Here is a 16,942-nt window from a genome sequence, read left to right as displayed (position 1 = left end):
AAGATCCCCAGGTGGTTTGTATCCACATTAAAGTTTGAAAGAACCAGAAAAGCTAGGCTCAGGGCCCAACAGGGAGGCTGAATGCCTCAGATATTCATTCATTCATTTATCCTTTCAATAAATATTTAATAAGCACCTACTGGGTGCAAAGTGCCGTGCTAGGCCCTGGGGGAGGACACGGTGACTGACTCAGCTCTGGGTGCACAGGCTGCAGAGGGTGAGGCCAGCTCCTGGCATGGGGGAGGGGGAGGGAGGGACGGAGGTGGGAGGGGCAGGCAGCGGACTGGGTCAGGAACAAGGCGGGTGCATTCGACTGGAGACTCCCAAGACCCTGACACTGGTAAGGGATCTCTCCTACCTCTCAATATGGAGGATCAGTCAGCGAGATGGAAAGGAAGCAGCAATGAGAACAAGGGAGAAAGCTGAGCTGGTAGAAACGGAAGATGGAAATGAGGAAAAGTGAGTCCACAACAGACTCTCAGAACTACCCTCGCTGCTCATCCCAGAGACACACTCGGCCTCACTTCCCAAGCTCCCCATTGAGTGCCCCCTCCAGGACGCGCCCCACCCCACCTCCAGGCAGATGGCCTCCCACAACAGGAGTACCCAGTGCCCGCAGGAATGGAGGACAGCTTCAGCTCTCCGGCACCCCCCAACTCTGGGGGCTGAGAGGAGAGGAGATAGGTCACACCTGGAGGAAAGTGGCCCTGGCCGGGGGAAATTGCCAACCCACTCCAGTATTCTTGCCTGGAGAATCCCAGGGACAGGGGAGCCTGGTGGGCTGCCGTCTGTGGGGTCGCACAGAGTCAGATACAACTGAAGCGACTTAGCAGCAGCAGGGATAGCAAGAAGCACACAGATGCGGGGCGGGGGCGGGGGGGGCGGTGTAGCTTCAGATGAAAGGGACCAGAGTGTGGAGAATGAACTGTAGGGAGGCCAGCTGGGGAGCTGCTGTGCTCAGCAGTGCAGGCAAGACTAGTCTCAGCTAGGACTGTACAAGTGGAGATGGCGAGTCGTGGTCAGATTTGGAATATATCTGGATGATAAGGCTGATAGAACTTGCATACGGATTGGGGATGAGAGGTGAGGGAAAGAGAGTTAATGAAGATGACTGACTCCTGGGTCTGGGACCTAAGCTACCTGCTAGATTAGCATAATCCAAGGTGATCTGGGGAAGGTTCTGGAAGAAAGGTTTGGAGCAAGCTTTGGAGGGAAGGAAAGACCTAGGACCTCAACTGGGGAGAAGAGAGTCCATGTTGGGAAGTCATAAGGAATGAGAGTGAAGAGATGGGAAGGAAGGGGGAAACCATTCAGGGGTCCTTAGTTCAAGTTTCCTGAGGGCAAGAATAGAATCATCTGTGTCCCCTAGGGTCCTTCATTGCTATTCTGCACATGGTAGGTTTAATCAGGTACTCCATAAACATTTGTTGCTTATTGAGAAGTGACCCAAAAGGCAGGGTAGGGTGGTATAAAGAGCACTCAACTGTGTCTTGGCAACCCTGCCCACATACTGCCAGAGGGACCTTGGGCAAGTCACTGTCTCTCAGGGCCTCGGATCTTCAGGTCCTTTCTTGCCCCAATCCTCTTTCCTTGACTCTAAGATTAGGATGTTAAACTTCGGGAGGCACTGTAGGTTCTCGAGCAGAGGTAGTAAGAAATGGGCAGTCTGGAGGGAATGAAGCCGAGGCCCAGAGAGCGGGTCAGCATCATCTAGATGCGGGTCAGTGAGGGTCTGCCCACTCCCAGGGTGGCTGGGAGTGAAGAAGGATCCAGCCAGGAGCCCCCCACATCTCATGCCCAAATTTTCTTTGCTGCGATGTCTCAGCATTTGGGGGGAGTTTCTACAACTGCACAGCTTCTCAATATTGGAATGCTTAGACTCAGTCATTGGATGTCCTTTATTCTCTTTCTGTTCTCACTCCTTGAAAGTGAAAGCGAAGTCGCTCAGTCGTGTCCAACTCCTTGTAACCCCGTGGACTGCAGCCCACCAGGCTCCTCCGTCCATGGGATTCTCCAGGCAAGAATAGTGGAGTGGGTTGCCATTTCCTTCTCCAGGGGATCTTCCCGACCCAGGGATTGAACCCAGGTCTCCCACATTGCAGGCAGACGCTTTAACCTCTGACCCATCAGGGAAGGGGATCTTAATGTCATTGAGGACCCAAATTTTATATCTCCAGCCTGGACTTCACATCAAACCCAGATCTGTATGTCACTCAGCCCATCATACACTCCTACGTGGTTGCTTAATAGGCATTCCAAACTTACCACGCTAAAGGACTTCCCTGGTGGTCCAGTGGTTAAGAATCTGCCTTCTAATGTAGAGGATATGGGTTCGATCCGGGGTGAGGAAACTAAGATCCTGCACCCAGTAGGGTAACTAAGCCCTGGAGCTGGTGCAATGAAAGATCCGACGTGCTGCAACAAAGATCCTATGTGCCATAACTAAGACCCGAAGCAGCCAGATAAATATTTTTTTAAAACTCTAACATGTCAAAGACTGATGCCTCCCCAAAACCAGCTTCCTCCTGCAGTACTCCCCAAGTCAACTCTTGGCAACTCCAGTGGTTCTGGTCACTCAGGTCAAACCCCTTGGTCTCATCCTGACTCCACTCCTTCCCTCACACCCTCCACCAGGTCCATCCGCAGATTCCTGGGCTCTCTGCAAAGTATATTCAGAATCTGACCATTTGTCATCACCACTGCACCTTCCTAGTCCAGGCCGCCGTTGTCTCTTACCTGGTACTGCAATGGGCTCCTGCCTGGTCCCCGCACGTCTCCCCTTGTTTTCTCAATTGAGTCTCAACACAACAGTAAGCATTTTCTATAACAATACAAGGCGGATCATGTCACTTGCCTGCTCAAAACCCTCCAGTGACTCTCCATCTTACTCAGCACTAAAGCCAAAGCCTCACGGTGACTTATTTATCCCCATGTGATCAGGTCCCCATTACCTTGCAGACCCACCATTCACCCTCTCCCTGACGCGCTCTCTCCAGCTGTATCAGCCTCGTTGCTGTTCCTCCAACAGCAGACACGCTCACATCAGGGCCTTTGCCCTTGCTGTTCTCTTTGTCGGAATGCTCTTCCCCCAGAAATCTGCATGGCCCCATAGCATCTGGTAAACGGCAGGCTCCATATGCTGAGGGGCCTGAGCAGGGATGAGACAGGGAATGAGGAGGAAGAGGAGGTGCTAATGGAGTCTGGTCCCACATAAGAAACAAAATGGCTCGTCTTGCTTTCTCTCTCCTCCTCCTCATGAGGGACTTGCTCCATCCTAGTTCCTTAGGAAGGGCCCCACTCTCCCTCCCACCCTCCGAGAGCCTCAAGCGCACATCCCTCCAGGACTCCGTGGGCCTCCTGAACAGGAAACACCTCACTTGTGTGACACTGAATAAGAGGGCCCTCTCTGCTCGGCTCCAGGGGACCGGTGGGGAAGAACTGGTCTCCTCCAGTCATTCGTGCAGGAACCTCATCTTCACCACTGTCCAGCGGGGCCTGAGCGGGTGAAGTCCATCACCCTTCCCCGCTTCTCAGTCTGGCCTTTCTTTTCCTCCTCAGCCCTGCCTTGCTGCTCCCAAGCATCAGGCCCCCCCTGGCCCACACTGGAGGCAGGCTGAGGAGTGAAGGCTGGTGTTCCTCAGCCTGCCTCCAGTGTGGGAGGCCTCGGAGTGGTCGGGGGACGGCTTTGGGTGTGGGAGGCCACCAGAGAGGCAAGGAAACAAGCGATACAGAAGCGGTGCTGAGATGGTGATCCAGAGGGAACCAAGAGAGCATCGGCCTGAAAACGGGGGTCACACTCCGGGGCAAAAAAGAGGAGAGAAGCGAGAGCTGACAGATGGCAGGAGCTGGAGACAGGGAGTGCGAGAGACAGTCTCACCTCCCCCAGGGACAGAGGGACGGACAGAGAGACACACCAGAGGAAGGAGACTGAAAGACCAAGCCCGCCCGGGAGCAGGGGACGGCGGCCGAGACTACCCAAAGAGATGTAGAGAGGCACGGACAGACCAGAAGGCCGCAAAGAAAGCGAGGGACAAAAAAGAGCAGAGGCGGGAGTGGCGGGAAGCGGCGGGCGCGGGGCGGGCGCAGCGGAGCGGGCGCGGGCGCCGGGAGCCGGCTCGTAAAAGCCGCGCCGAGCGGGGAAATTGCCGCCAGAATCGCTGAGCTCCACAAAACGCCGCCCGCGCGGCCCGCCGCCGCGCCCGCTCCAATCTCCAGCCTCATCGCCGCGCGGGCTGGTTATGCATTTAAATGTTATTTAATTGGATTGCGGAGGAGCTGGGGGCCAGAGCGGCCCCCGCCCCCTCCCCGCACGCGCCGCGCGCCTGGGCGGCTGCCTCCTCCACAAATCTGTTTTCCGAGTCACAGATTGCAGCGCACCCCCTCCCTACCCGCTCCACCACCCCGACGACTCCCCTCCGCGTCTGGGCTCCTTCTTCTGTTCCCTCCTCCCAAACGGAGCCAGAGGACACTCGGAAAGACACAAGTCCTCTGAAGATGCGTGAAAACGCAGGGGCTACACAGAAATACTCCAGACGTACAGGGACCTACCGGCAGCAAAAATGGGTCACAGTGAATGACACGAGTGTCCATCTGGGAGATTTTTCAAAATGCAGAGACAAAAAAGATCCCCATGGATCACAAAAGTACACAAATCCATGTAATAAACCTGAGACCCACACTCTATAGGGAACACATCACCCTACCCCTTGGAATGGTTGTCACAAAGTGACACCACCATACAAGCGGCAAGATCATGCTAACTCAGTGTGAACTCTCATAGACCTTCCTAAAGCCTGAATATTCATTGGAAGGACTGATGCTGAAGCTGAAGCTCCAATACTTTGACCACCTGATGCAAAGAGCTGACTCACTGGAAAAAACTCTGATGCTGGGAAAGACTGAGGGCAGGACGAGAAGACAGCGACAGAGGATGAGATGGTTGGATGGCATCACCGACTCAGTGGACATGAGTTTGAGCAAACTCTGGGAGATAATGAAGGACAAGGAAGCCTGGTGTGCTGCAGTCCATGGGGTCACAAAGAGCCCAACATGACTTAGCTACTGAACACGACAAAGCCAGGTAAGGAGTAAAACACACATTCACTCTCAGAGCAGCCATCACACCCCAATAGCTAGCTCATTGGTGATGCCTTTCTGGTGCTGGAAGGCAAACCTTTCCTTCAAAGACATCCTGTTCCTCTCCCAGTTCACAGCAGAAAGCATCATCAGATGAGGTTCTGAGAGGCAACTGCATCAGTCAAGTTTCTTAAAACTGAACAAACAAAACTGAATCAAAATCACAACAGGTGAATACTGGAAAGGCCTTCCTCAGAAGACAGAAAGTTCAAGATCTCAAGCGGTGAGACTGGGCTTCTCCCCGATCAACTGCAATGAGACGCATTCTGCAGCCAGGACTAGGAGTCAGCACCATCAAGGTAGATGGAAGGACAGAATGACCCGCTGAGGCATGTCCCCCACACACTCCCCGGAAATTGCTGGCCTGAAATGATCCGGGTCAAGTCGCTTCAATTAATGAAAATGGAAATGACAAGCTGGCTTGGCGAAGGCCACCACGGAGGACTATTCTGGGCTCTCAGCCACTCCCTCTGCCAACCGGGCCTAGAGACTGACATCAGACTGAGATCCTCAAGAAGGAATTAGGGGCGGAAGAACAGGCAAGAAGATGTACAGGAAAATCCCATTGCAGTTGTTTTGTTTTTGACAGAATGAGGACCAAGATAAGGAGAGAGAAAAAGGGGGAGAGAAAGTTTCCCCAAATACATTAAATACATTATAATTCAACCTTGACCGGTAAGCTTGGGCTGGGGCCAGGCGTGGCATTAAGACCTCTGAAGAAGAAAGCAATTTAGCCTCCCCCAAAGCAATTTATTTCTGTATCAACTGATGGTCATACCTGGGAAGTTTATCCATGTGTCTAACGTCAATGTCTCATGCTCCAATTGAAATTATTTCCTTCTTTGGGGCATTAGGAAAAAATAGAAAACTGCTGGCCTACATCCTCCCAAAGAGGAATATTCGGAGAATTAAGACCTAGTCTGGGCTGGGCCTTAGTCTCTATTCCTCCCCTCCATTCCACTCATCTTTGCCTAGTGTATGCCCAGGCTGTTTCTGACCTTTTTTGTTTTAGCACCTGGACACCCCCTAAAACACCTACTGCTGTTTTCCATCCTAGAGATTCATGGAACAAGAGATGAAAAAGGAAGCCCCCTTTCCCATCTCCCATAGGGCCAAGCCCAACCCCTGGTTCCAGCCAATCCTGGCCCGGAGTTCATCCTTGCAGGTGGGGCTGGGAATTCTTGGGGCAATCTGACACCATGGTCCCCTTTTTCGAACACCCACTCCATGGAGGTGGCCAAACCCGGCAGGTGATGGGAGAACTCCCCAATCACCACCCTATCCCACTGGCATACAACCTCTTGCGCACATGGAGAGCTGATCCCTTCCTCAGTCCATGTGCCCAGGGTGCTGTGTTTAGAACTTGCTCACAACACCTTTTCCGCTTGATTTATACTATAATATATGCTTGTGTCTCCTAGCGTCCGACAGTGAGCAACGTGAGGGCAAAGAACCATCTAATTCACCTCTGTCACCCCCTGCGGTACCTGGTGTAGGGAAAAGCACACAGGGGACATCAATAAATGTTTGTCAAATTGGGAAAGTGAAGGACCACACAGCAGTCAGACACGACTCAGTCTTCCTTTAAGCCATCCTGTTTCAGTAAGGGGAAAAGAAAAAGAGGAAAAGTCTCTTTCCTCCCAACACATTCCATCCTGCAGAGTCTCAGAAGCACCCCTACCCAAAGCCCAGTTTGGTTTCTATCCAGTTGAATATGTGTACTTGTGTGCATGTGTGTGCACATGCATACATGTTGGGGTGGGACTTAGAAGACCCAATCACTCCTCTGAACCAGAACTGGATCACCATCACTGGGCAAAAAACAACAAACTCTGAATACTTATGTTAAGTGGATGGACACTCTGGGGTAGATCTCCAAACCCAGATTTGAGCACGGCTTGTACATTCATCCTGGACACCTACTGTGCACCAAGTGTAGGGTTATGTATGACAAAAGGAATATGAGACCCTCTCCTTGCCTCCAGGACCCCGAGTGCAATCCTGCCTTCACCTTGGCTGCATGTCCACAGCACAAAGAGAAAACCAGATACGAGGCTGTACTTCAGACCTCCTTAACCAACATCTCTTAAAGTGGAGCGGGGACACTTTCCTTTTTTAACACCTCTACATGTGAACCAATTCCACAGTTCTATCCAATAGAACTTTCCACGATGATGGAAAGTTCTGTGTCTGCATCATCCAGTCAGTAGCCTCTAGCCATGTGTGGCTCTTGAGCACCTGCAATATGACAAGTGACTGAACAGTTGAATTTTTCACTTGGCTTCATTTTAATTAAATAACCATGCATGGCTAGTGGCCAGCGTATCAGACTGCAAAACTCTTGATGATCTCACGTCACTTCAATTTGGCTTTAAAATACTTTTCACAACATTGGTTTTTATCTTTGGCTGCACCATGCAGTTGGTAGGATCTTAGTTCCCTGACCAGGAATCACACCCAGGCCCCAGCAGTGAAAACGCCAAGTGCTAACCCCTGGACTACCAGGGAACTCCCTTACAATATTGTTTTGTAGCAGCTGACATCACCATTCCCTTTGGCCCAGGAGAAAATAATGAGATTCCCCTCCCTAAGGACACTCTCATTTGTACTGAAGAACCTGCTCTAGGATGGATGGGGAGTAGGGGCCAGTCTGGTGGGTTAAGGCCCATTGGCCAGCTAAACCACCACACCAGCCTCCATCCCCAGACTGGAGGAAAGGCAATGAGCACCCATTTGTTAGTGGTTGACATGAGCTGGGGAAGAAAAAGGAGTGACATTTCTGTTATGGACTGAATTGTGACTCCCCCAATTCCTATGTTGAAGCCCTAATCCCCAAGTGACTTGGAGAGATACCTGGAGATAGAGCCTCAAAGAGGCAATTAAGTGAGGTCATAAGGGTGGGTGGGATCCAATGTGACAGGTGTCCCTTCTAAGAAGAGAGATTACGAGGGAAGTGTGACAGAGAAAAGATCACAGGAGGACACAGCGGGGAGGCATGCCCAGGAGAGAGGCCTCAGGAGCAACCAAATCTGCTGACATCTGCATCTTGGATTTCCAGGCTCCAACACCGTAAGAAAATAAAGTCCCCCAGTCTGTGGTATTTTGTTATGGCAGCCCTAGCAGACTAACATGGTGCCCTTGGAGAAAGGGAGGCCCAGGACTTTTTCAGGCCCGGGGACCTATTCAGCCCCTCCCTAAAGAGATGCACCCCTAGAACTGAGGGCACCACCACCACTAGAAGCCAGATGCAGCAGTGACTCTGCCACACCTAAGTCTTCAAGTCGCCTTGGTCACTGCCACTCAAGGGCCTTTACACACTGCCCAACCCTACCCCTGCCCCCTCATGATTCTCACCCCAACGCTAGGCTTTCACACTTAGCAACCCTATCGCCCCAGACATCTTCCTGCAAAGGAATTCCCCCCCTTCCCATTCCTGATCCCACTCACCTACACTGCCTCCTGTACTGGCCAGCCCCTCCCTCCGCCATCTGGCGGCTGTTTTCCATGCATGTGTTCTCTTACCTCACTTCCTTCACTGGACTGCAAATTCTCGAAGATTAGTCTAGCATTCAAGACCTTTCACAAGCGGGCCCCAACTTACTCTACTTGTTCTCCCAGCTGAGCCAAGTCAATATGAATCTATTTGCCAGCCCATGAACCTAAGAGTGCTCTTCTCTAAGCTCTCCGAAACTGTCCCAGTCTCTAAAGCCACCTGAAATGCCACCTCCTCCAGACAGCTCTCCCTGACTACCTTAGCTAAATATATAAGGCAACAATGGCTTCCATCTCCATGCAGTTACTTCAGTGCCTGACCCAGTGCTCTGCAACATGGGGCAATAACTACCTAGCACCATTGCACTGACAACAGAAAGAGGAAAGGAGCCTGAGGCACATGGGGGTGCAAAATTGTAATTAGTTTTAAAAATATTAATATGGCTGTGCTGGGTCTTAGTTGCAGCATGTGGGATCTAGTCCCCTGGCCAGGGATTGAAACTGAGACCTCTTGTAATTCTGATGCCAACCACCTGCAGTTAGTCAGGTTTAAGGGTAAAGTGCCCAACAAGACTGCCCTCGCCGCAGATGTCAACTTCAGGTTCAGGGGTCATCAGGTCACCCGCACTGCTGACTGGCTATGAATTCAGGGGTTCCTACACTCCCCTCAGGCTCAATAATTTGCTAAAATGACACAGAACTCAGGAAGGCACTCCACATATTGTTACAGTTTTTATTATGAAGGATACAAATCAGAATGAGCCAAATGAAGACACATAATGCAAGATCTGGGAGGGTCCCAAAGTGACTTCACATCCCTTCTCCCTTGGAATCAGGACATACCACCCTCCTGACATATCCACGTGTTCACCAGTCAGGAAGTTCACCAAAGTCTCCCTGTCCAGAGTCTTTATAGGGTTTCATTATGAAGGCAGAACTGATTGAAATCATTAATCTCGTGATTGAGTTCAATCTCCAGCCCCGCCTCCCCTCCCTGGTGGTCAGGCTGGTATCACCTGTCTTGAAGTCCCCACCCTCAGATCACATGGTTGGTCTTCGGGGCATGGTCAGCCCTCCTGAGTCAAATTTCAGCAAAAGCTCATGTGTAGTCTGAGGGTCCCATCACAAATGACAAAACTCCTGGCGCTTGGGAAATGCTGAGGACCTAGAGGCTCCCTCTCAACAACCAAGAGTGGAGGCCACTCAATTTATTTATTATATAATGGGGAGGACACATATTAAAAATCTTGAGATCTGGAGATGGTCTATACCAGGAGCTAGAGTCCAGTCATGTGTTCCTTATTAAGGTGGTCTCTGCTCCTGACTGTATGCACTTTCCCAGCCCTTACTACAGGGGCAGACATGCGGCAGAGCTAAGAAATGAGTTAGCTGGAGACACCAGGCTCCCATCCACCTATCAAAGTGCCCCAAATAGCAAACTAACCACTCGACGGGCCTCTAACAGAGATCCTGCAGCTCTGGCAAGGTAATTAGAGACTTCATACCATTACCCAGCCACCCAAGAGAACCTTTTGCAAACAGGAAGAGGTAAGAGGGAAAATATAAACTACCACCTTCCAGCCCTGACGTGCAGGAGGGAAAAAAGGGCCAACACAAAAGGGTTTAGGAGCTTTTAATGCTTAGCCTGAAAAATCACAGGCTGGGTTTTCCATAAAGTCACTGGTCCATCTCTGGGGCAAGACCATGCCCGTCACTCAGGATACAGGTGGAGGCCCAGACCACCACCCCTCCCCTCACCCTGGTCTTCAGGGCAGAGGGGCTCGCTGTGTAGTGTAGTGCGTCCCCAGCCAGGAGGCAGAGAAGCCAGAAAAGGTGTAGTGAGCACCTGCGTGCCAGGCACTATGCAAGGCACTTTAAAGTGTTATCTCAGTTAATCCCCACACCAGCCCAGTGAGGCAGGGACCCCATTTTATAGATGAGGAAGGATCCTGAGGCTTGGAGAAGTCAATCCACTTGTCCAAAATCACAAAGTTCACAAGTCTCAGGGCTGGGATGGAAATCCAGGTCTTCTGGCCTTTCCCACGCTGCCACACAGAACTCCCCCTGACCCACCCTCAGCCTCTCATCAGAGATTCACTTTTAGCAACCACGACCCACGCTTTGTCCCAGTGCCTGTGGGGAGACAGGTGAGCTGCAGGAAGCCGTTCTAGGAGGACAGGTGGGGATCCTGGTGGGACCTTTTCTCTCAAACAGCAAATAGGACCTCAGAAGTCACTGTTGGGGTCTCTGCAGAAGAGAGGCTCCAGGGAAGCAGTGAGGTAGAGTGGCTCAACAGATGTTGGTTCTCTGTGGAGTTGGGTACCACAGACGGAAGGAAGGTGAAGTGAGCAGGAATCAGGTGGGCAAGCAGGAGCAATGTCAAAATGGCAGGTCCCCCAAACTGCGGAGCCCAGGGGGACCTTGTGGCTCCAGTCCAAGAGGTGTGTGGTCATCTGCCGGCCCAGAAGGACCCAGAGGCCTTGAACATGTCCTGTGCCAGCCACAGGGGTGCTCAACTGGTCAACAGCGGCAGCAGGCCCAGCTCGTTCAGTCTCTCCTTGGCCACCGCCTCCCAGCCCTTGTTGGCCTGTGGGCTGCGAGGGGAGGGGTGCAGGAGCCCCTCCACCTGGACCTCGGGCATCAAACTTGCCAGAGCCCGCCGCGCCCGCTGCTCAGCCACGCGGCCCACGCCCACCACCAGCCGCACCCCCAGCAGCTGCACCTGCCGGCACAGGGCCGCGTCACACACCCCCAGGAGCTGCTCGCGCTGCTTGGCCGGCAGCTCAGCGGGGGTGATGTTGCGCCCGCTGGGAGCCAGAAGGAGCAGCGGACACAGGTTGTGGACGAAACAGTGACGGAAGAAGACCTCGGGCTGTCCACAGAGGTTCCGGAAAAAGCCCCAGAACCGGGCTCCGCTCACCTCGGACTGAGGGCACTCCAGTCCCAGCACTGGTCGCTTGGGGTGCTCCTGGGGAGGGGTCCGCACAGGCCCCCCAAGGCCCAACCAGTCCCGGACTACACTCACTTCACCAAAGGGCACCTGTGAGGAGAGATACACGAGGGCTTCGAACTGGAGACCTGACGCCTGGGGTCTGGACCGAGCAACCCCTTTCCACCTTCCAGAAGGATCTGTCTCCCATTGCCCCCACCCCCACCCCAAGGCCGGAAACTAGGATTCCTGGCCCTTGTCTGAGCCTGTCTGTGTTTCTCCAGTTTTTCATGTGGTCTATGGTCCAGAAGAATCTATTTGTTTGCCTCTACCCCAACTAGCCTTTGGGACCAGCCACAATAAACATGAGGGGATATCTGGCCCGACACAGGGAGTGATGGGTAACAGGGGGACAGACAGATGGCCTGGGACAGAAAGGCGGCCAGGGTGAGAGGAGACACAAGGACAGGGCTGACCGCCGCTGCCTGGGTGCCCTCTCAGCCCCAAGTCTCGGGCTGTCATTTCCATTGATCATCATTGATCACCTTTCAGCCCCCAGTTGGGGTCAATAAAAGCGATTGAGCCTCCTGCCCTGAAGCCTCTTCCCCTCCCCCATCTGCCGAGCACCCCCACAGAGGGGCAGTCACTCATCCGGAGGTCTGAGAGGGAAGCAGGCAGGCCCTGCGGCCTGCTCTCTTCCAACCTCTCCTTGGCTAAGAAACAGAACCCGGGCTGCCAGAATGCCCTGCCTCTCTTCCCTGACCACCCCGTCAACCAGTCTCCCCTGAGGAGCCCTGGTCCCTCTCCTGACCCCAATAACACTCTAGGGAGAGGGGAGATCCGGCAACGCAAGGTAAGGATGGGGCTGGCGGAAGGAAGGGCTCTCAGAGGCAATTAGTGGACCGCTCACAAGGGAAACGGAACTACCATTAATGTGCTTGGTTAACTACAGGCAGCGAGGCCGGGAGAGTGTCTGAGACCACAGGAGCCAGGGTATGAGGATGGGGTTGGGGGGCGCACCCACACGTGTCCACCGTCATGCACATACTCCTCCACAGCACATGCAGCCAAGCGTCCGCCCTGGACCCTCCCACTCCACCCCACAAGCTCTTTACCCCCGTCTGGGCCATGCCAAAGGGTCCTGGGTTCATGCCCAAGAAGAGCACTTGCTTGGGGCCCTGGCAGTAGCGGGTCACGTAGCTGCGATGTGGCTCCCACGCGTATTCCACAGGGTTGTAGACGATGCCCACGAGCTCCGAAAACTGCAGTTGCCTCAGCTCATCATTAAGCCGAAGCTCTTCCTGCAGGAAGCCCTCGGCCAGGCTTCGAGGGGAGGGCTGGGGCTCCATCAGGGCACCTGCAGGCTGGAGGTGGGGCCCCGATGGGAAAGGCTGGGGCACAGCCATGCCACTGTCACCTGGAAAACAGATGGACAGAGGCCCCAACAGCCCCAGCTGTCGAGTGGGAGGGGTCCAGGCTGAGCAGGGCCCTTACTACCATTTCCTGGGCTCAGAAGAGACTGTGTCAGTTAGCCCTCAAGCTCTAGGCAGGTCTTCACTCAGCCCAGTTCCTGGTAATGAAGGGCCTTTCCTCTCCTGGATTCAAGTACTCTTCCTCTTCATAAATCACCCAGTGAGCACAGCCTGTAACCACCAGTCATCCCCCACTCCAAACCCCATTTCCACCAGGCATAGGTTTAGGGTCACTAGCTCCTAGGCCATGCCAAGGTTTTCAGTGAATATTTAGATGGCAAACTTTCAGCACTTTTACTGTCATCCTTAATAAAACAAGCCCATCCAGGATGGGCTGTGTTCTGGAAATCAACGTGCTGAAGGATGGGCTGCAGGTGCACAGCCATAGCACAGAGACTAATTACAGAGCTGATTTCAATAGATGCCAGGTGGTGAGCAACGCTCTGTGCCAGGTACCCCTCAATGATGCATATAACAACCGCACGAGGTGGGCATTACTGCTCCCATGTTACAGGTGAGAAAACTGAGGCTTAGCAAGATGAAGCAACTCGCTGAGGGTCACTCACTCAGCAAGTATGCAGCTGGAATCTGAACCAAACCATCTCACACAAGCCTTTGCTTTCCACCACCCACACCCATCTTGCTTGAGATGGTTTGATCAGCCACCTTGCTAATAATTCTAGAGCCCCCCCAACCCCAACCCAGCTTTTTGCTCACGTTGAAGAATCTTCAGTGGTGAGTGAGACAATTAGCAGACTCAGACTAGACTCCTACAAGCTATGTAACTACGGCCAGAGCTTCAGGTCTCCTCATCCAAATACTAAGAAAAATAATATCCACTTAAAAATACTGGAGACCCATGTGGTTCAGTGGTAAAGAATCTGCCTGCAATGCAGGAGACATGGTTTCAACCCCTGGGTCGGGAATATCCCTTGGAAGAGGAAATGGCAACCCACTCCAGTATTCTTGCCTGGAGAATCCCATGGATAGAGGAGCCTGGCGGGCTACGGTCCATGGGGTCACAAGAGTTGGACACGACTGGGCGACTAAACAGCAAAACTTAAAAATATTACTGTAACAAATGGAATAAGATGTGTAAATGGTGGTCGGGGGAGCAAAGTGGGAAACGGAAGAGGACAAGAAAGAGGGAATGGGGAAGAAGCAGAGGGAGCACCCCAGCTAGCTTTGTAACCCACAAAGGCCACTCCTTCCAATCTTCCTTCTCATCACTCCCAGGTGAACGCAGAGGCCCAAACCGATTGATCATTCCATTCACACTTTCAAAATGCCCTTCCTATCCAAAGTCCCAAAACCTAACACATGCTATTTTCACAAATTCATAGACTCCTTGAATGAAGCAGGACTGACTCCCCCATCCCCACACACACATTTGAGTCATACCTGCCCTTCCAGATGAAGCTCAAATTCTCCCTCTGGGAAAGCTGTCCCTCTTCAGGACACCGCAGCATTTGCTGTAGCTTCCCAGCCCTACCCAACCCAAGTAGGTCTGGAGTGGGGCTTGGGAATCTGTATTTAAACAAACTTCCTCAAGAGATTCCGATGACTGGTGATGGCTGAGAACCACTGCATGTCACCATGGTTAGTGGCATCTTCATGAATTCACACCTTGCCTCCTAGACTAGACTTGAGGCAGATCAGAGAGGAAGCCCTGTTTCATTTTCCTCCATATCTCCAAGGTCCCAGCTTTTATCTGACAGTTAACTGTGTCCATCTCATCTTTTTTCAATGCTGTTTAAAACTACCTTCTGGGAGTTCCGTGGTGGCCTAGTGGTTAGGATTCCTGCTGTGGACCGGGTTCAATCCCTGATTAGGGAACTGAGATCTTGCAAGCCACGCGGCGCAGCCAATATAAATAAGTGAAAACAAAACTACGTTCTACCAAAGAGCCTTTCCTGACAGACTCCTCTCCACTTCTACACCCTGAGTTGACTCAAGGCCCAGCTGCCCGTTTTGCACTCTGCTTGCTTCTGAGAGCTTGCCAGGCTCTGGGCACGTTTCCATCACATCTGGGCCTCCCACAGGGCAGGGATCATGGTTCTTCTCCCTCTCAACCCCATATGCAGGTCAAGAGTAACCTCTTCCCCCAGATGGGATCACAAGGTTGACACAACAGCTTGATCCATCAACCTGTTCTCTGACCCTAGCCCTGGAAAAGTGGGAAAGAGAGAGAAAAAAAAATCCTAACTATGCTCCAATATAATATAAAAATTTAAGAAGTCAGGGCTAAACTTAGGAAATCCTTCCCTAGACTGCTCTCAGAACTCTTTAACTGATCTGTCCGGGTGGCTACCCGGGCCAGCTAGACTCAAACAAAGGCTGAGAAGGGCGCTGTGGAGAACTCATTGTCTCCGGGGCCCTCCTTTGCATCTCCCCATACAGTGCCAACATTAGCAGACTGCCTGCTCCAAGTCTGGCATCTCTCTCAGGTCTTAAGGTTGAGCCTACCTTTAATCTTTAGGGACCCATCCTGAAGACAGCAAGGCCAGGGATACACCGAAGAGTGACAAGGCCTTATTTTCAATGTTCTAGAATTTCAAAGCCTGATCAGAAGGCAAGAGCTACAGGCTTATGTGTCAACTGACTCTAATTCTAGTCCCGGTTTCATCTCTAAGTTCTCTTAAGCAAGTCATTTAACTGTCTTCTCTGAGATGAAAATAAAAATTCCCATCCAACCTACCACCAGCTGTTAACTCATTCCCCCACCCCCTCCAATATTTATGAGTCTCTTACATGATAGGCATTGTGGTAGTCTTTTGGTGGGGAAGAAATCCAAAATGAAAAAACGAATCATAAACGACTGTGACATGGCAGATAAACAACTGTAATACACTGTGACATACTGTGATTCCAGTTTTAATGCCCTGAACAAAACACCATGGAAGCCCAAAGGAGAAACCAGGAAGTTCTATGTAAAGTCACCCACGGACAGAGATCAAGAAATGTCTGTTTCTGAAATCACTGATAAATTACAGTGTCACATTAAGCACAAGTGGAGGGTGATCAACCGATAAGTCTGGCCACCTAGGCTCTCTGGCACTAAACTCAGTAAGGGCAGAAGGAATCCAAGACACTGTCCACTCCCGTGTCCTTTGGGGGCACTTTAGGAATCCACATGGACAATCAGCAAATCCTTAAAACCAATAATGATAACAATAATACTAATAGAGCATGGGCTCAGAAGTTCCCAACACTTCATCTCTCCTCCTAGTTCGAGGGGGCTGACAAGTAAGGATCCACAAGAAACTTCCACGTCCGCCCGCGGGCTCCGCCCGACGGGAAAGCCTCGTCTCAGCAGGTCTCCGGGGCGGTTCCATAGGCTCGGCTCTCTCTGAGCCGGGCGAGCCCCTGACAGAGAGAGGGGGCCCGAAACACAGACATTTCCACTCCCCACCTGTCACCTCCGGCTAGCCCGGGGAGCCCCTAGCCCGCCCCCCAGCGCCCCAGGTTCCCAGACTCCTACTTCCTCACCTGGTCCAGCGCCCCATCCGGTTTCCGGTTCCTTCCCCCACCCCCCCCGCCCCCGCCGGGCGCGGAGGACTGTGGGAGTTGTAGTCCACTTTGTTTAGGGAAAGAGATTGGCATAGCTGCGGCCACTTCCGCCGGAAATACTCAAATTCCAGGAAAGTGTGCTAAGTTCGCAATAAGTAACTCTGGGGGTTGTAGTTTATTCTTTACACCAGGGCTAAATCCAGACGACTTGAGAAGTGAGAAGCTAAGCTCTGAAAGGACCGTGAAGATCCTGGGCTCTAGCTGTAAAGGGCATCACCTCTCCAAAATTTCATACTCTTTTCCCAAAGGGATTGTGAATCTAGGAGCTTCAACTATCTGCAGTCTCTTAACTCACCTGAGGGTATTAACAATGGCTACGGACTATTTCTAGCCCTCCTGCTGC

General features: G+C 52.3%; 1 protein-coding gene across 2 annotated transcripts; it reads right to left on the bottom strand.

Annotated features, from left to right (window-relative positions):
- Nucleotides 1-9,347: 9,347 nt before the first annotated feature.
- SMUG1 (single-strand-selective monofunctional uracil-DNA glycosylase 1) lies at nt 9,348-16,553 on the bottom strand. 2 transcript variants are annotated; one of them, XM_019960399.2, is made up of 3 exons: nt 16,519-16,553; nt 12,673-12,974; nt 9,348-11,668 (listed from the first exon to the last, which is right to left on the bottom strand). In XM_019960399.2, exons 2-3 carry the CDS (start codon nt 12,961-12,963, stop codon nt 11,141-11,143), a joined length of 819 nt encoding a protein of 272 aa, XP_019815958.1. In that variant the 5' UTR covers nt 12,964-12,974; nt 16,519-16,553; the 3' UTR covers nt 9,348-11,140. The 2 variants fall into 2 exon arrangements, with proteins under 2 accessions (XP_019815958.1, XP_070645091.1); XM_070788990.1 differs by lacking the exon at nt 16,519-16,553 and adding an exon at nt 14,431-16,512.
- Between the last annotated feature and the right edge of the window lie 389 nt (nt 16,554-16,942).

This window comes from Bos indicus, chromosome 5, assembly GCF_029378745.1.
Source record: "Bos indicus isolate NIAB-ARS_2022 breed Sahiwal x Tharparkar chromosome 5, NIAB-ARS_B.indTharparkar_mat_pri_1.0, whole genome shotgun sequence".
Lineage (NCBI taxonomy): Eukaryota > Metazoa > Chordata > Mammalia > Artiodactyla > Bovidae > Bos > Bos indicus.
Note: the sequence above shows the minus strand (reverse complement) of the source record. Positions and strands in the feature narration are given on the sequence as shown.